General features: G+C 47.0%; 1 protein-coding gene across 4 annotated transcripts in view; it reads left to right on the top strand.

Moving 5' to 3' along the window:
- LOC137429121 (mediator of RNA polymerase II transcription subunit 13-like) overlaps positions 1 to 20,361 on the top strand; it is a 302,240-nt gene that overhangs the window by 92,438 nt on the left and 189,441 nt on the right. For all 4 annotated transcript variants that reach the window (XM_078779570.1, XM_078779572.1, XM_078779571.1 and 1 more), the window contains exons 6-11: positions 45 to 242; positions 6,498 to 6,659; positions 13,102 to 13,261; positions 15,076 to 15,177; positions 17,989 to 18,852; positions 19,153 to 19,372. In XM_078779570.1, the coding sequence (XP_078635696.1) occupies positions 45 to 242; positions 6,498 to 6,659; positions 13,102 to 13,261; positions 15,076 to 15,177; positions 17,989 to 18,852; positions 19,153 to 19,372 (1,706 nt within the window). The remainder of the gene's footprint in view (positions 1 to 44; positions 243 to 6,497; positions 6,660 to 13,101; positions 13,262 to 15,075; positions 15,178 to 17,988; positions 18,853 to 19,152; positions 19,373 to 20,361) is intronic.

Here is a 20,361-nt window from a genome sequence, read left to right as displayed (position 1 = left end):
CATTTATTTGATGTTTGCTTCTTTGTTGTTTGCTTTCCTGGCAGTTATCCTGAGTCCTTACGGGCTGAATGGGGTACTCACTGGTCAGACGTACAAGCTCGGAGATTCTGGTGTCTGGCGTGTGCTTGAGGAATGGCAGCAGTTTTACCCTGTGGTCACCAGTGGGGCCGAAGGCTTGCCACATGACACTGGGGACATTGCCATGGAGGACGATGTGCCAGTCGCGGTGGAGGTGATGGTTGGTAAGTTCACTTGGGATACTTGAGGTTTGTTATTTTCATCCACTAAAGTGCTTACCGACATATTGATCTCTCCCCTCTCTCTCCCACCCTCCCTTTCATCCCCTCATCCCCCCACTTCTTATCCTCTCCATTCTCTCCCACACTCTCTCTCCCACATTCACACTCTCTCTCCCACATTCACACTCTCTCTATCTCTCTACACTCTCTCTCTCCTACACTCTCTCTCCCACACTCTCTCTCCCACACTCTCTCTCCCACACTCTCTCTCTCTCCCACTCTCTCTCTCCCACACTCTCTCCTACACTCTCTCTCCTACACTCTCTCTCCTACACTCTCTCTCCCACACACTCTCTCCTACACTCTCTCTCCGACACTCTCTCTCCTACACGCTCTCTCCTACTCTCTCCTACACTCTATCTCTGACACTCTCTCCCACACTCTCTCTCCCACACTCTCTCTCCCACACTCTCTCTCCTACACTCTCTCTCCTACACTCTCTCTCCTACACTCTCTCTCCTACACTCTCTCTCCTACACTCTCTCTCCTACACTCTCTCTCCTACACGCTCTCTCCTACTCTCTCCTACACTCTATCTCTGACACTCTCTCCCACACTCTCTCTCCCACACTCTCTCTCCCACACTCTCTCTCCTACATTCTCTCTCTCTCCCACTCTCTCTCTCCCACACTCTCTCTCCTACACTCTCTCTCCTACACTCTCTCTCCTACACTCTCTCTCCTACACGCTCTCTCCTACTCTCTCCTACACTCTATCTCTGACACTCTCTCCCACACTCTCTCTCCCACACTCTCTCTCCCACACTCTCTCTCCTACATTCTCTCTCTCTCCCACTCTCTCTCTCCCACACTCTCTCTCCTACACTCTCTCTCCTACACTCTCTCTCCTACACTCTCTCTCCTACACGCTCTCTCCTACTCTCTCCTACACTCTATCTCTGACACTCTCTCCCACACTCTCTCTCCCACACTCTCTCTCCCACACTCTCTCTCCCACACTCTCTCTCCCACACTCTCTCTCCTACACTCTCTCTCCTACACTCTCTCTCTCTCCCCCACTCTCTCTCTCCCACTCTCTCTCTCCCACACTCTCTCTCCCACACTCTCTCTCCTACACTCTCTCTCTCTCCCACTCTCTCTCTCCCACACTCTCTCCTACACTCTCTCTCCTACACTCTCTCTCCTACACTCTCTCTCCCACACACTCTCTCCTACACTCTCTCTCCGACACTCTCTCTCCTACACTCTCTCTCCTACACTCTCTCTCCCATACTCTCTCTCCCATACTCTCTCTCCCACACTCTCTCCCCCGCACTCCCTCTCCCGCACTCTCTCTCCCACACTCTCTCTCCTACACTCTCTCTCCTACACTCTCTCTCCTACACTCTCTCTCCTACACTCTCTCTCCTACACTCTCTCTCCTACACTCTCTCTCCTACACTCTCTCTCCTACACTCTCTCTCCTACACTCTCTCTCCTACACTCTCTCTCCTACACTCTCTCTCCCCCACACAATCTCTCTGCCACTCACTCTCTCCCACTCTCTCATTCCCACTCCCGATCTCTGCCCCACTCCCTATATCTGCCCCACTCCCCATCTCTGTCCCACTCCCTCTCTCCCCACTCACTATCTCTGTCCCACTCCCTCTCTCCCCCTCCAACACTACCACCACCCTCTTATCTCACTCTCTCTCCCACTCTTTCTCTCCCACTCTTTCTCTCCCACTCTTTCTCTCCCACTCTTTCTCTCCCACTCTTTCTCTCCCACTCTTTCTCTCCCACTCTTTCTCTCCCACTCTTTCTCTCCCACTCTCTCCCCTACACTCTCTCTGTCCCACTCCCTCTCTCCCCAGTCCCGCTGTCACCACTCCCTCTCTTTGTCCTATTCCCCTCTCTCCACACTCCCTCTCTTCCCCTCCACCTCACCTCTTCTTCTCCCCCTCTCTCTCTTTTCCCATTCTCTCTCTGTCATACTCCTCCTCACTCTTGCTCCGCCCTCCTCCATTTCTCCCCCTCCTCCTCCATCTCTCCCCTCCCTCCCCCATTTCTCTGTCTTTCACACATCTCTGTCTTTCACCCTGTCTGGTTTTACCCCTCCTTTCTGACTTTCTTCTCCTCTCTATATTTTCCCCCTATTCTCTGTCTTTCCCCCTCCTCTGTCTTTCACACTCCTCTCTGTCTTTTTGTCCCCTGTCGCACTGCGGAGCGAAAGGGGGACTATGGTTTTCCTGTCCGTCTGTGCGTGCGGGCGTGCGTGCGTGCGTAAGCGAAGGACCGCATTCAAATTTGGTGTGCGGGTGCAACCCACGTCAAAATCCAAGATGGCCGCCGCCATGTATGTCTGATGCCATGTATGTCTGAACCTTGTGAGCTGAATATCTTGAAAAATAAGTGAAGTACCAACTTCTAATTTGGTGTGTGGGTGTATCTCGGCATAAGGAAGAACGCGATTGAAAATTGGGTCGCCACGTCAAAATCCAAGATGCCCGCCGCCATGTTTGTCTGAACCTTGTGAGATGAATATCTTGAAAAATAAGCGAAGTACCAACTTCTAATTTGGTGTGTGGGTGTATCTTGGCATAAGGAAGAACGCTATTGTAAATTGGGTCGCCACGTCAAAATCCAAGATGGCCGCCACCATATATATGTCTGAACCTTTTGAGCGAAATATCTAGAAAAATAAGCGAAGTACCAACTTCTAATCTGGTGTGTGGGTGTATCTAGGCACAAGGAAGAACGCTGTTTAAAATTGGATTGCCACGTCAAAATCCATGATGGCCGACGCCATGTATGTCTGAACCTTGTGAGATGAATATCTTGAAAAATAAGCGAAGTACCAACTTCTAATTTGGTGTGTCGGTGTATCTCGGCATAAGGAAGAAAGCTGTTGAAAATTGGGTCGCCACGTCAAAATCCAAGATGGCCGCCGCCATGTATGTCTGAACCTTGTGAGCGGAATATCATGAACAAGCGTTACGCCTAGGTCCCCCGTCGGTGAAGTGATGTGAGTTGACAAAGTGGAAGATGCAGAAAACATGCTATGATATGATATTTCGCTCACAAGGTTCAGACATATATATGGTGGCGGCCATCTTGGATTTTGACGTGGCGACCCAATTTCCAATAGCGTTCTTCCTTATGCCGAGATCCACCCACACACCAAATTAGAAGTTGGTACTTCGCTTATTTTTCAAGATATTCATCTCACAAGGTTCAGACATACATGGCGGCGGCCATCTTGGATTTTGACGTGGCGACCCAATTTTAAACAGCGTTCTTGCTTGTGCCTAGATACACCCACACACCAGATTAGAAGTTGGTACTTCGCTTATTTTTCAAGATATTCATCTCACAAGGTTCAGACATACATGGCATCAGACATACATGCCGGCGGCCATCTTGGATTTTGACGTGGGATGCACCCACACACCAAATTCGAATGCGGTCCTTCGCTTATGCACGCACGCACGCAAACACGCACGCCCACACGCACGCACGGACGGACGGACGGACACACGGATGGAGGGGAAAACCATAGTCCCCCTTTTGCTCCGCTGTGCGACGGGGGACAAAAATAAGCGAAGTACCAACTTCTAATCTGGTGTGTGGGTGTATCTAGGCATAAGGAAGAACGCTATTGAAAATTGGGTCGCCACGTCAAAATCAAAGATGGCCACCTTGTGTCTTCCACTTTGTCAACTCGCATCACTTCACTGACGGGGGACCTAGGCGTAACGCTTGTCTCCTTTTCTCTGTCTTTCGCCATCTTCTGTCTTTCACCCTCCTCTCTGTCTTTCACCCTCCTCTCTGTCTTTCACCCTCCTCTCTGTCTTTCACTCTCCTCTCTGTCTTTCACCCTCCTTTCTGTCTTTCTTCCTTCTCTCTGTCTTTCGCACTCCTCTCTGTCTTTCACCCTCCTCTCTGTCTTTTCTCCTTTTCTCTGTCTTTTCTCCTTTTCTCTGTCTTTCCCCATCTTCTCTATCTTTCCCCATCCTCTGTCTTTCACCCTCCTCTCTGTCTTTCACCCTCCTCTCTGTCTTTCACCCACCTCTCTGTCTTTCACCCTCCTCTCTGTCTTTCACCCTCCTCTGTCTTTCACCCTCCTCTCTGTCTTTCACCCTCCTCTCTGTCTTTCACCCTCCTCTCTGTCTTTCACCCTCCTCTCTGTCTTTCACCGTCCTCTCTGTCTTTCACCCTCCTCTCTGTCTTTCACCCTCCTCTCTGTCTTTCACCCTCCTCTCTGTCTTTCACCCTCCTCTCTGTCTTTCACCCTCCTCTCTGTCTTTCACCCTGCTCTCTGTCTTTCACCCTCCTCTCTGTCTTTCACCCTCCTCTCTGTCTTTCACCCTCCTTTCTGTCTTTCATCCTTCTCTCTGTCTTTCACACTCCTCTCTGTCTTTCACCCTCCTCTCTGTCTTTTCTCCTTTTCTCTGTCTTTCCCCATCTTCTCTATCTTTCCCCATCCTCTGTCTTTCACCCTCCTCTCTGTCTTTCACCCTCCTCTCTGTCTTTCACCCTCTTCTCTGTCTTTCACCATCCTCTCTGTCTTTCACCATCCTCTCTGTCTTTCTAAGTCTCTCTCTCTCTCTTTCCCCCTTCTGTCTCCTTTCTCTCCTTTCCCCCCTCTTTGGGATGTTTTATATTAAATTTGTACATTGTGTGGTATTTAAAATACCCTCTTCTTTATATGAGGAACCACATTTGTAATAGAGATATTGCCTTTTTATGGAACATTTTGAGGAGATTTTTTTGTCCCCCGTCGCACAGCGTAGCGAAAGGGGGACTATGGCTTTCCCCTCCGTCCGTGTGTCCGTCCGTCCGTCCGTCTGTCCGTCCGTCTGTGCGTGCGTGTGTGCGTGCGGGCGTGCGTGTTTGCGTGCGTGCATAAGCGAAGGACCGCATTCAAATTATGGTGTGTGGGTGCAATCCACGTCAAAATCCAAGATGGCCGCCACCATGTATGTCTGATGCCATGTATGTCTGAACCTTGTGAGATGAATATCTTGAAAAATAAGCGAAGTACCAACTTCTAATGTGGTGTGTGGGTGTATCTCGGCATAAGGAAGAACGCTATTGAAAATTGGGTCGCCACGTCAAAATACAAGATGGCCGCCACCATATATATGTCTGAACCTTGTGAGCGAAATATCTTGAAAAATAAGCGAAGTACCAACTTCTAATCTGGTGTGTGGGTGTATCTAGGCACAAGCAAGAAGGCTGTTTAAAATTGGGTCGCCACGTCAAAATCCAAGATGGCCGCCGCCATGTATGTCTGAACCTTGTGAGATGAATATCTTGAAAAATAAGCGAAGTACCAACTTCTAATTTGGTATGTGGGTGTATCTCGGCATAAGGAAGAACGCTATTGAAAATTGGGTCGCCACGTCAAAATCCAAGATGGCCACCACCATGTATGTCTGAACCTTGTGAGCGGAATATCTTGAAAAATAAGCGAAGTACCAACTTCTAATCTGGTGTGTGGGTGTATCTAGGCATAAGGAAGAAGGCCATTGAAAATTGGGTCGCCACGTCAAAATCCAAGATGTCCGCCTCCATGTATGTCTGAACCTTGTGAGCGAAATATCATATCATAGCATGTTTTCTGCGTCTTCCACTTTGTCAACTCACATCACTTCACCGACGGGGGACCTCGGCGTAACGCTTGTTATTTTTGATTTTGCTTCTGTTTGTTTGCTTTCATCTGTCCAAACAGTTTTAATCCCAGCACTTTCAATGGCTTTGACTCTTTATTTATTTATTTGTGCCTCTTTCCCCTCCTTCTCCTCTTCCTTCCCCTCTCCTTCTCCTCTTCCTCCTCCCCTACTCCTCCACCACCTCCTCTTCCACCTTCCCTCCTACTCCTCCACCCCTCCCACTTCCTCCACCCCCACTTCCTCCCCATCCACTTCCTCCCACTCCTCCCTCTTCCTCCTCTTTTTCTTATTTTTTTCGAATGCAGCACAAGGCTGGGGGGAGGTGGGGAATAGCATCATTGGCTGAGGGTGTGGTTGTTCCTCTGTAGGTTAGATTTGTTCAGGATGCCGGAGATAGCTCACCTATTCTTCGTTAAGGGCATCGTGGGATCTTTAATGTCCACCAACTAATACTGGCAGACGGGTCTTCCACCAGTTTAACGTCCACTGGAGGGGTGACACACACGTTGATGTCTTCCCATGTGATCCAACTTGAGAGCAGTTTTATTTGGGCCTTATATACATACTATGTTTGTTTGGTGCAGGTGGTGTGCGCATGGTTTATCCCACTGCCATGGTGGTGGTGTCACAGAACGAGTCAGCCCTCTCCCATACAGGATGCTCTACTACAGGGCACGGACATGCTGGTGCAAGGGAGCCTTTGACCATGCTTACCCCACCGACTTCACCTGAACAGCCACTTTCTGGTGAGGTTTTCTCATGGCTATTTATGCAGAGATTAGCAGTGATCCACATTTATGTGGAGTGATTATTCTAGTGGAGTGAGGAAGCGATTTCAAAAATCAAAATGGAAAAAGTGTGGTGGTGATGAGTGTGGGAAGAGTAGGATAGTGAAGGTAGTAACGAGATGGGAACCTGTGGGGGAGGGGGTGGTATGGCCAAAGAGGAGGGGTGGGGGTCAAATGTTATTTATCTCACTTACTTACGTATCCTCTTCGTCCCAATGGGACTTAAGGCTGCAATTTATATACTGTGGTATTGTAATTTATATACAGTCAGACCCCGCTATTCGCGGTTCGTGTGTTCCGTGTATTCATGGGTGATAAATTGCGACCTGCTTCTCTATTCGCGGTTCGCGGGTTCCGTGTATTCATGGGTGATAAATTGCGACCTGCTTCTCTATTCGCGGTTCGCGGGTTCCGTGTATTCATGGGTGATAAATTGCGACCTGTTTCTCTATTCGCGGCCATGTGCCCCGCAAATTCACGGTTTTCACCATGTGTCCCACAAATTTGCGGTTTTTCGTATGCGCAAAAAGAAAATTTCACGAGCGACGAGCTTGACACAGTTATAAAACACATCTTTCACCAGACACGCATAAAGCAGCTGGACATGCACAAAATAACATCTACGAGCCGCGAGCATGACCTGCTTCTACATTTGCGGCCGTGTGCTCCGCGTTTTCATGGTTTTCGCGGCTGCGAATTTAGCCGCACTCTAAGCAGTCTTCGCAGGATGTCCCCTCAGCTGCATAACACGTCATCCCCTGCCAGTTGCTGTACAGAATGAAAACACTTCATTGTATCTACCACATGACCTGCGTCGACATTCTCGGCCATGTGCTTTGCGTTTTCATGGCTTTTGTAGCCGCAAATTTTAGCTGCACTATAGGCGAGAGCTTCGCAGGATGTCCCACCAGCTGTGTAAACAAGTCAACCCCATGAGTTATAGAATGAAAACGCTTCATGAAATATATTATTGGATTAATTTGCGAATGCTCAATATGATATCATCCGATAACATCCCCCACAAACAATGTGCAGGCTACTCACCTCTCCCACAGCTACCCACAATGCCCGCATGCGTACATATACCGACTGTGTCCTGCATCTCAATCATTCTTCTCATCCTGTTGCTTTGACCTGCGTTTTTACCTCTCGCTCTGCTCGTCGTTTAATCATGGCTCCCAAGCGCAGGACCATTGCCGGAGATGCGTCAACTACCAAGAGGCCGAAAAAAGTGATGATCCTGAGCAACAAATTGGAGCTGCTCGACCGGCTTTTGAAAGGAGAGAGTGCAGCCTTTGTGGGCAGGCATTATGGCATCAACGAATCCAACGTTCGCTACATACGGAAGAATGAGAAGGCGATTCGTGAAAGCGTTTCAGTGAGCACTGCATCAAGTACGAACGTGGTCACCCATGTCCGGGATGTCCAGATATAAGGGATGGAGAAGGCTCTCAGCATATGGATCGAGGATAACACACAGAAGAATATACCTTTGAGTGGACTTCTCTTTTGCACAAAGGCGAAACGTATTTACGATCATCTGTCTGGCACTGGCGTGGATTGTGCCAGCACGAGTGATGCGCCGAGCGATGATGTTACAAGCAGCGTGAGTTCATTCACAGCAAGCAGGGGATAGACCATTCCATCGTTTCAAGGAGCGGTACTGCCTGAAAAATGTGAAGCTCTCAGGGGAGCGTTCCTCCGCGGACCACGGGGCGGCAGAAGCGTTCCCTGCTCAACTCGGGAGGCTGATTGAAAAGAAGGGATACCTCCCAGAGGAGGTCTTGATTACTGATGAAACCGGCCTCTTCTGGAAAAAGATGCCCACGAGAACTTTCATCTCGAAGCACAAGGAGACGGCATCGGGATTCAAGGCTGCCAAGGACCGGGCATCTCTTCTCCTCTGTGCAAACGCAAAAGGGGACTTCATGCTGAATGAAACCCATGATGTTGTACCGTTCCCTGAACCCACCTGCTCTCAAGGGCAAGAACAAGCAAACTCTGCTCTGCCCATGTTTTAGAGGGCCAACAGGAAAGCCTGGGTGACGGCAGCATTGGTTTTCTTGCTTCTGGATAATGCTCCTGGCCACCCTGGGAACCTGGATCGGGTTCACCCGAACATCGAGGTGATTTTCCTGCTGCCCAACACCACCTCCCTCATCCAGCCACTCGACCAAGGTGTGATTTCAATGTTTAAAACGTATTACACCCGTCTCACCTTTTGCCGCATTTTGGATGCGATGGAGTGACGATGTTGATGTGATGAGTCGATGGAGTGATGAGTTTGGGTGACCCAGGGCTCACCATCAGGCAGTGTTGGAAGGATTTCAACATTGCCCACTGCATCGGCGCCATCAAGGAGTCACTGGATGAGGTGAGAGCCTCGACCATCAATGCATGCTGGCACAATCTGTGGCCACAGGCAGTGAAAAACTTTACTGGCTTTCCCGATAACATGGCAGAGAGGCATGTGATTGTTGGGTTGGCATGGCAGGTGGTAGGGGAAGGCTTTGATGACATGCAGCCTGAGGAGTTGGAGGGTCTCATTGCCTTGCATGGCGACGAGCTCACTGAGGAGGAGTTGAAGGCCATTACAAAGGTTTCCGAAGAGGTGTAGGGCAAGGATGAGGAAGAGGTGCCGAGGTCCAACCTCACAGTCCAGTTCCGTGTTGCAGGACATGCGGGCGATTGCCGACAGGGTGAAAGACCTGAAGAAGCATCCTCTCCTGCCGTCCTCTCAGCGTCCTCACCAGCATCCTCACCAGCGTACTCACCTGCTCCCACTCCTTGCTCTCCACAGTGCACGACTTTGCAGCACCATCGTTTGGGTCATCCTCAGACTTTGAGGAATTAATGGGATTTTAATTCATCATCATCATCATCATCATCATCATCATCATCATCATCATCATCATCATCATCATCATCATCATCATCATCATCATCATCATCATCATCATCATCATCATCATCATCATCATCATCATCATCATCATCATCATCATCATCATCATAGGAAATTTTGTGTGTTTGTAAAATAAAAATTTTCAACAGTACATGATGTGTTTTTTTTAGTTTCACGGTACGGTATGGTGAAGCTGGGTAAGCACTTTTAATAAACTGTAAGCGCATTCCTTCTATAAATTGGAAATGGTACCCGGTGTTGTCATTTTTATTAAATTTTTTGTAAGCATTTTTTGTGCAACTGTAATCATGCGCATTTGCAGTTGAAAACATTTTAAACTTAAAACATTTTTCTCTATGAATCAGGAACTGCCGGTAACCTGCAACGTATCACCCTTCTCCCCATTGAAGCAATGGCATGGCATACATTCACGGGATTTGCCTCGCCATTTGTGGATTGTTCCTCAACATTCACGGATTTTCGCGATTCGGGAACCAATCCCCCCTTTTTCCATTGAAACAATGCCCTGCTATCCGCGGTTTCGCAATTTGTGGTATTTTACAGGAACGTATCCCCCACAAATAGCGGGATCGAGATGTACTGTGGTATTGCAACTGCAATTTATAAACTGCTATGTATATACTGTGGTTAAATTACTTGTATACAACAACAATAACATGCATTTTAAAAGGCCATTTTCCCTGCTAGAGTGGGGGTTAGCCTTGCGGTCCCCATGACAATCTTCTCCATCTTGCCCTATTTTCTGCATCTCTCCTTGTTAACCCCCTTGCCCGCATTTCTTCTTCCACCATCTTTAGCCAAGTCTTTCTCGGTCTTCCCCGTTTTCTACTTCCTTCTACATTCATTTCCATCACTCTTCTCAACCAGTCACTTTCATCCTTCCTCAACACATGACCAAACCATCTCAACCTGTTCCTCTTCACAGCATCAATCACAAGCTCTATTCCCATCATCTTTCGCAATTCATCATTTGTCTTCCTCTCTCTCAACGATACTCCGCACATCCGTCGAACCATTCGCATTTCCACCCTTTCCAGCCTTCGTTGCTGCTCTACGTTCATTACCCATGTCTCGCTCCCATAAATCATAACACTTCTCACACATGCAGCATACACCTTTCCCTTCAGCTTCAACGACACTCCCCTCATCATCAGCACGCCACTCAATTCCCGAAACTTCTTCCATGCACATCTCACTCGAGCAACCGTTGCCGAGTCTGATCCACCTTCTCCATTCAGCATGTCTCCGAGGTAGCAAAATGTTTTCACACCTTCCAGCTTCACGCCGTCTCCAAGATCCAACTCCACATTTCCTCCATCTGCAGCTCCCTCTGTGCACACCTTACATTTGAATGTAGCTGCCACACTGGTTAATGACCCTCTCAGACCACTACATTTTTGATGAACCCACTCAGCGCACATTGTACACTGAATGGAGTTCACTCCGACACCCTTCCTACACACAGCACAGGGCCACTTCCCAGTTCTTTCCACCTCACCACATGCTTTACCACTTGCCATCACCTTCGTCTTTCCGATATTCACCTTCAGCCCTGTTGTCTCCATACATTCCTTCCACGTGTTCATCTTTTCCTTCAGTCCATCCATACTTTCCGCAATCAACACCAGATCATCTGCATACAACAACTCCCACGGTAAACCCTCCTTTACGTTCTGAGCCAGCACCTCCATCACAGCTACAAATAGTAGTGGACTTAGTACCGACCCCTGATGCACTCCCACCTTCACCTCAAACTCACCACTGTTCCCGTCCTTCGTCCTTACAGCTGTGCGCGCTCTTTTGTACATTGCCATCACTACTCTGATCAACCATTCCTCCACTCCTAACTTCCTCAATGCCCATGTCAATACTTTGCGTGGAACCCGATCGAATGCTTTCTCCAGATCAACAAACCCAAGAAACAACTTCTTCCTCTTCTCCATGTACTTCTCCTGCAACTGCCTCACAATGAAAAGCGCGTCTGTCGTTCCTCTTCCTGGCATGAATCCAAACTGCATTTCGTCGATCTTCACTTTCTTCCTTATCCTCCTCTCCAACACCCTTTCCAATACCTTCATTCCATGCTCCAATAACTTTATCGCTCGGTACGAGCCACACTCCAGAGGGTCACCTTTCCCCTTGTATAGAGGGACGAGGGTACTCAGTTACCAATCCACTGGAATGCGGCCTTCTTTCACCACCAGATTACAGATCTCTGTCATTCTCTTCACACCCCAACTTCCTGCTGCCTTCAACATATCTCCCACAACTCCCGTCGACCCTCCCGCTTTTCTACCCTTCATTGCTTTTATCGCTTCCTCAACTTCCTTCTCAGTTATCTTCTCTGCCGGTCCTAAAACTGGGTTACTCTCTATGTTGCCATCCCATTCATTCTCTGTATTCAACAGCATTTCCATATATCTTTTCCATCTTCCTTTAATTCCATCTGGGTCGACAACGATTTGTCCCACTTCATCCTTCAAGCAACTCACCCCCCATCACATCACACCTCTCTTTCGCTATCTGCTTTGCAATCCTGAATACTGCTTTCTGACCCTCTTCCGAATCCAAGCGTTCTCCGAACATTTTCCTACATGCCTCCTGCGCCTTTGCTACCTCTTTCTTTGCAGCCTTCCTGGCTGCCTTATAACTTTCATGCTCTGCTGTTTCTGCTCCCGTACCCTTCGCCTTCTGCCACTCCTTGAACTTCTTCCTCTTCTCGTCAATCCTCTTTCCAACTTCATCATCCCACCACCATGTTTCCGTTGGCAATATACGTCCGCGTACGTATTAAATTACTTGTATATTGCAGATAAAATATTTACCTCTGCCACCAAAGGTTATGTTTTCACGTCTGTCTGTCTGTCTGTCTGTCTGTCTGTCTGTCTGTTTGTTTGCTTATGAACAGGATATCTCAAAAAGTTGTTGATTGATTCGGACAAAATTTGGTGGAGAGGTTGAGTGTGTGACGAGGACGAAATAATTCGATTTTGGTGAAGATTTCGGTTCCGGATCCCGATACGGGAATTAGAAATTTGTTTTTAAGTGATTCTTCACTATTGAGTGATAGGGCCATAAACGATATGTAGTTTTATATTTCAAAATGTTATGGATGACTTGTGATAAAAACTATGTGGATGAGTTGGTTCAGTGACAAGAACAAGCCGATTAGATTTCGGTTCAGGTCTGGATCCAGATCCAGGCAATGAGTGGGATAGTGTAAACTGTTCAGTTTGGCGGAGGTATGTTCTCCACGGAGTGCCGTCTCGTCAAATCTGCATTGAACAATTTGAGCTGTACATTCTGTTGGCAGGCTTGGTGTTCTACTACAGACTGGTTACTTGGTATCTTCATAGATAAATATATAATACGTATTTGCCACCACGTTTATCACAATTTATATTATCTTCTTTACCCCTCCCCCACCCATCACCTGCCTCCTCTCCTGTCCCCATTTTCTCCATAACAAACCAGAGATGGCAGCACCAGTTCCTGTTACTGTTTGGAGATCCACCATTGATTGTTCTGGTGGAACTAGCAGTCCACACCATTCGGGCAAAAGCCACCATAGGCTCTTGGGCCAGATGGTCGACCTTGTTTTGCCAGAATTTGCACAAAACAGAGCGAGACTAAAGTGAGTAGTTTTTGTACCATGACGACTTTATTTGATGCACTTTGTTCGACATAATACGTTGGCTTTTATATTTGGAGACAAGTGGTCATTTGGTTCATAACCATTTCCTAATGTATGTCGACAAAGCACAACGTGTCAATCCCTGTTGGATATAAAAATCAACCTCAAGGGAAAGCTGAATAGGCCAGCACTTGGGCGAGGGAAACATTTCTTTTATTTTTTCAAGAAGCACATTGGTGGCTTGTTTGTTTGCATTGTGGGGATGCACTTGAATTATCAAATGAAAGTTTTTATACCTCCGCCGACGACGCCGGAGGCATTATGTTTTCGGGTTGTGCGTTCGTCAGTGCGTCCTTGATAGGCTTTCGTTACCGCGATAACTTCATAATGGTTGAAGGGATCAAAGTCAACTTGGTGCACGTATCTATTTTGACCAAAGTTGGTACAAGTATGTATTATGATGCAAAGATGAACTGATTAGATTTTGGGTTTAAGAGGTCAAAGGTCAGAATGAGTAATAGGTTTATAACTTGAGAATGGCTGAAGGGATCTTAGCCCAACGTGGTGCATGTATCTATTTTGACCAAAGTTGGTACAAGTATGTATTGTGATGTAAAGATAAACTGATTCGATATTGGTGTCAAGAGGTCAAAGATCAAATGTCAGGAATCTCTTTCGGTAAAAATTCTGTTACGGAGCTAACTTGTGAACCAGTCATGGGATGTTCACCAAACTTGGTATAATTATATATTACTAGCCGAAAGCACCTGGCGTTGCCCTGGTTCTTTTTGAATGAATTTACTACTATAATTCAGCTTTTACCCCGCGGCCGTAGAAGATTGACTACTATAATTCAGCTCAGCTTTTAATTGTGAAATGGGCTCAGCCCGGCCGAGGTGGCCCTAGAACGGCCTCGTCACCTAGCCTATAACCTTCCCGGGCCCGTCCTGATATTTTTGGTTCTTTTTGAATGAATTTACTACTATAATTCAGCTTTTACTCGTGGCCGTAGAAGATTGACTACTATAATTCAGCTCAGCTTTTAATTGTGAAATGGGCCCAGCAGGGCCGAAGTGGCCTCGACCGGCCGCGCCACCTAGCCTATAACCTTCCCGGGGCCTGTCCCGACATTTTTTGTTTCAGAGGTTTCCTCCTATCTTTCACCGTTCAGGAGATTAGCGTGTGCAAACAAACAAACAAACAAACAAAAACTTTCTTTTATATATATATATATAGAAGATTATGCAAAGATGAAATGATTATGTAGATTTGTGGGTCAAGAGGTCAAAGGTTAGAGGTCATGTTAAGTGCAAATTATGTTACCAGGCCAATTTGTGAACCAGTGCGATAGGAATTTTAACAAACTTGGTTTTAGTATATATGATCCAAAGATGAACTTATGGGATTATGTCATCAAGAGGTCGAAGTTCAGAAATCATGTCAGGTAAAAAGGGGTTAACTCTAGTACAGCTGAAGGGATTCAAATCAAACTTGGTACTGGTTTGTATCATGATGTAAACATGAACTGAGATTTTGGGGTCAAGATGTCAAAGGTTAGAGGTCATACTAAGTAAAAATTATTTCGTTGCCGTGTAACTTAATAACGGCTGAAGAGATCTAAGTCAAAGTTGGTACAAGTATGTGTAATGATGTAATAATGTGGGTGGACGGTGGAGGCATATCGAAGGACGTCGCGACGTCAAAGAGTGCCATTCTAGTTCATTTATTATTTATTTTAAATTAGCTTATTGACTCAATTTGAATGACAAACATTAAGTTAATATTGCATCATCTTGCTCATTTACATCTGTCAGACATCCTCTTTCACCGGGCTCGTCAGAAGAGGAGGTTGCTGCCAAGTTAACGCACTGGGATTTCCACGAAGATTCCAACCGGGCTGTGTGTTGTTGCTCACGGTAAGTTTCTGATCGTCATGCTGAAGCTGCTAAGAAAGGTGGCTATTGCGGTGGATGGCTCAACGCCATCACATGAGTGCAAGCACAACTGTGGGTGTAAATGAAAAGTATGACTTGGTAGAAAGCTCTTTACATTTTATTAATTTATACATCGAACAAACGATGAAATTATCGATGAAATGCACACAACATCACATTTACTGCATGAATGTGCAAACAGACACCACATTACTTTATACAATTATAGATTTTCAATGACCGCGATTAAATAATGTGTTTAAGGATTATGCATGGCAAGCATCCTGAGAGGATTGCTGGGATTTTTATTCCATTTCTAAAGCTGGAAACTGTATTTGAAGTATTCCATTAGAAGGTGAGCCAAATCAAATTTGTGGGACATAAGGGAAGGTATTCCCTTATGGGCGATACGAGACCTCAGGAGATGAACTTCCAAGACGCAGAGCGGAGATGCTTTGCACATGCATGGCTAATCTACGATGCGTTGATGTTTTAACCAATTCAACCACGCGACTATTTCAACCCTTACAGATGGCTTAACGTCGGGAATTATCTTATGCCGGAGGATGATCGCAGCTCAAAATACACAGCAATACAATAAAAAACCATGATTTTTTTTACCCTCGCTGACTCTCACCCTCCCCCACCCGCACCGCTCCCATCACCACCACAAGCTGCTGTCTTGCTAAATGTCTTGTTTTTCACTCGGGGTTTCCTTGTGTATTCATCTTGGCCACCCCATTGCGTCCTTTTCTGCGCCCCATTCCTCCCCACATCCATTGTTTTCCATCTCCTTCCACCTTGTGCTTCAACATCTCCTTCTATCTATGCTGTTGGTGTCCCCAAACCCCCTCTCTCCTGTTCCTTTTGTGCTGTTACGTCCTGGTCCATTCAGTGTACTCGCTCTTCCGCAAGCCTCGACTTTGTATACAAAAAAACTGGGTTTAAAAACAACGTAGGTTAAATAAATAATGTGGATTGGGACAGGGGAAGTGGAAATAGCAATTCATGAAACCAAGACAATCCAAAGATGTGCTTAACTGTATAGTAACAGTTTAAAGTTATCCTTAATGCTAATCATAACACGATCAGAGGGACACAAGAAGAACAACAGGAGGGGTGTGTGTGCGTGTTTGTGTGTGCGTGCATGCGTACTAGGAAGAGTCCCAAGTGACGGGAAAAGGTTGCAGAAGTGTGTAACCATCCACAGTGACAGGAAAAGTTTAAGGTAAATCTATCAATTTAAATAGTATTTAATGGACTTAAAAAGGTCAATTGCGTTTCACTCAGAACCAAAGCTCTGAGCTACTTATACCAACCACCGCAAAATGGTGGTGCAACATTGGGCCGCTGAGGTAGGATTTGTCCAAAAAGGGCAAAATATCTTGGTTGTGAAATAACATTTGGCATTGGCATTACTCATACCTGTTCTCCCGTCATTTCAAAAGTGAATATTGAGCATTTCAAACAAAGTGCGGGAAGCGGCCGCCATAAACGGGACATAGACGAACACACGGGCAGACACCACGGTTCGCAATATATAATAAATGACCTCCCTTCCAAGGAACTTCAACACAGAAAGAGACCATTTGGCCGATCAAGCCTGTACAATCGTTGCCAACCTATGATGTTCTTTTTGTATGCAGAGTCAAAGCTTGTGGAATTGCTAGAACACAGAACGGATCAGGACGCAGCATCATAGAATAAACAGTAGTGAGAGGGTGGTCTCTGGGCAGGGTACGGGCCGGCCCAAAGGGCTTAGAACCACCCTCTGATCCAACAGTTGGGTTGGAGGACAAAATTTTCCTCGATTCTTTAAGATTTAACTCTAAATTTCGACATAATTATTTAGGCCATGAGTTTAGATCATAAAAATATTGAATCAGATTTTGAATATCAGCTTTTATTTAATAAGCCGATACGATAATCTTGCCAGCAGCCAATCACAGTGCACCTAATCTCACACAGCCAATCAGCTTAACCACGAACGGAGGCTGTCTCTGTCTTGTGTGTGTGTGGGTGGGTCCGTGTGTGAGTGGATGGGTGTGTGCGTTGGTGGGTGGGTGCGTGGGTGGGTCCGTGTGTGAGTGGATGGGTGCGTGCGTTGGTGGGTGTGTGCGTGGGTGGGTCCGTTTGTGAGTGGATGGGTGTGTGCGTTGGTGGGTGGGTGCGTGGGTGCACCAGTGGATGTTACCTTTCTGGGGTGGATGGTCTATAAAATTAAAACTGAGTAAAGGCTGTGTCTGCGCATGTACGCGACTGTTGAAATTCCCAGGATTGGCTGCAGTCCCTAACCCTAATCCTACTGGGAAGTGGGGGGTTGTAGCTCTGCTAACAACAACAACAACAGGCATTTTAAGGCCATTTTCCCTGCTAGAGCGGTCGTTAGCCTTGCGGTCCCCATGATAATCTTCTCCATTTTGCTATTTTGCATTTCTCCAATCTTCTCCAAAAGCTCTGCTAAGCTCGTTTGTAATAGGCGTAGCCTTTACAACTGATTATCCGGAAGAGCTGTAAGCGCGCAAGTGTAACATTTTAAATGTACACACACACACACACACACACACACACACACACACACACACACACACACACACACACACACACACACACACACACACACACACACACACACACACAGTCATGTTTTGAATCGTGTTGATGTTTATTTGGAATTGAACAGAGGCAGACATAGCAATCGTATTACTTAACGTTCTTTATTAAGCCATGGCACAGTCTTAATGATTAAAATTTTGTCCATGTTTCCTCATTAAAAATTCCTGTTAACCACAGGCAAAAGTCCCAGCGCCAACGTGGTTCTGGCTTGCAACAGCCTTCCCGACCCTCAATGCCAGGCACCCCTTCGAGCTGCGGAACGGGCTTTGGAGCAAATCCTCAAAGTGCTTCTGCAACTTCAGTGTTACTGCCATCAAAACACAAGATGGGTGAGAAAGGGGAGAAGGGGGGTGAGAGGAACCTTGGTAAACCCCGTTCCTTCACACCGTTCCATCACCGGCCAAAGCCTCTTCAGGAGGAGGCACCTGGGCATGATGATGGTTCTGGAAGTACGACATGCGATCGAGCACATAAGGCCGACAAGCTCTGGGTTCCAATCCACAACAAGCCTCCAGAGTGCTCTGGGCAGGCCTGTGACATTCCCCAGTCACCTTCTCCACTCCCACCCACTCTGAGTCCCCATCCCAGGTTGCCGCGGGAAGATGTTCCAGAAGTTGTATGCACAGGCCCTCCATCCAACTCCACCTCCAGCGCCATGCAACTGCCTTTACCCACCATTCCTTTTGGGCCCTCTGGGGGCCCAGGCTCTGTGGAGCTTTCCCCCGTACCCATCCCACCAGGTGACGATCCCAGACCGTCCCCTGACTTGCCGGGACAGCCTCTGATGCCTACGGTGGCTGTTTTGACTGAGGCACCTGAAATCCAGGCCTTCACTACCCAGTCTGCTCCATCTCCTGAAGTGATGTCACCTCTGTGGGCAGCTTATAAGCTCCCAGAAAGCTTCGGTCCAGGTTTTGGACCTCCTGTGTTGCCTAAAGAAGGTACTGGGGAAGAAGATCAAGATGAAGATATGATTGAGGGAGAAAAATGGAATATGCGAGGAGAATTTGGTGGACAAGTGAATTGCAGTCTGCTACCTGAGTAAGCACCATTTCTCATCTAAACCGTGTATTTAGTGTTTGTATGGTGGCGAGAGGGAGGATCGTTGGACTAAACCTATTACAATATGAGATCTACTTGTGTAATTGGCTGTTGCTCCTGTGTTTACTCCCATCCCCCCCCCCCCCCCCCACCCCCACCCCCTCCCCAATCGTATTGGCAATAGCAGGGCATTTTGTACAGGTTTTACAGGTTTACTTTGTAAAAGAAAGGAATAAATTACTGTTTGTGGTTCGACTTTTGAAATCCATGAGCTAAAATCTGTCTTCTGTCCAACTGCAGGCTATTCTCACAACCCCTGCATCGGTTGAAAATATCGGAGGAGTGCCTGCAACAGTACTCACGTACTTGGGCTCTGGGAAGGGGACGGGCCGACCCGAAGAGCTTAGAAACACCCACTGATCCTTATGATTTTGTTGAAGTGGATATGCCGGTCACCATTGGCCCGACACGAAAGGAGCGCCCGGGAGCTGAGCGGACCAAACGACCACATATCGACAGGGTGAGCCTACTTCCCTTGACGTTATACGTGGTATCTTTGTAAATACTTTGTAACGACTCCTCTATAAGACTGTTAGTCTTATGTGTGTGTTTAAATTTTACATTTGAATAAAGCAAACCCATGAAAATAAATATTTGAGATAAACATGCAACTTCCAGGAGTTTCTTTTTTTGTATACTTAGTCTTGGCTCGTTTAAGAGCTAATACATAGAACATGTAATAAAGGGAGCGGGACACAAGAGGGGGAGAGAGAGGGAAGTACAACAACAGTAAATAACAGGGACATCGGGAGATTTGTGGATGAGAGGGGGCTGGGGCGGGGGGACACGAGGGCTAAGTAATTTGAAGGAAGTGGGTTTGGGGTGGATTCATGGGGATAAAAAAGATGAAGGTTTTGGATGGGGGAATATAAGAGATGGTGGTGAACAGCTGGTTTAAAGACCTGGAGGGAGGAGTGGGATTGAAGAGAGTGTGGGAGTTTGTTACAAAGGTGAGATAAAAGAGGAATGAAAGAGTGAAGGTGAGCAGAGAGAGAGTCTTGATTTTGGTAGTTTCACCAGAAGAGGGTTGCTGGCAGATTTGTGCATCCTGAAGGAATATTTGGGGCACAGAGCACAGACAGAGCTGGGGGAGCTGGGCCAGAGAGGAGTCGGTAGAAGACAGAAAGACCACCAACCTGTTTGCGGTGAGAGAGTGAAAGACCCTCAGAATAAGCTTCATCACGGGAGATACCAATGATTCTGAAAGCTTTGGTTTCTGCAGCGTGAAGCCGAGCCAGGTGTGAGGCAGGAATACTAGCACAGAGGGGAGAGCAGTATTCCATCAAGCTGCAGATGAAATCTTTGTATGTGGTAAGGAGCTCAAAAATGCCTAGAAAGGACTACACACAACGGAGGATGCCCAGACGGCGACTGGCTTTGGAGACCAGCTTGGATGTAGTTTTCCCAGGAAAGATCATGGCAGACAGTGAGACCCAAAAGCTGGTGAAG

This window comes from Myxine glutinosa, chromosome 6 (assembly GCF_964187855.1).
Source record: "Myxine glutinosa chromosome 6, kmMyxGlut1.1, whole genome shotgun sequence".
Taxonomy (NCBI): domain Eukaryota; kingdom Metazoa; phylum Chordata; class Myxini; order Myxiniformes; family Myxinidae; genus Myxine; species Myxine glutinosa.
This window is presented reverse-complemented; position numbering and strand designations above follow the sequence as displayed.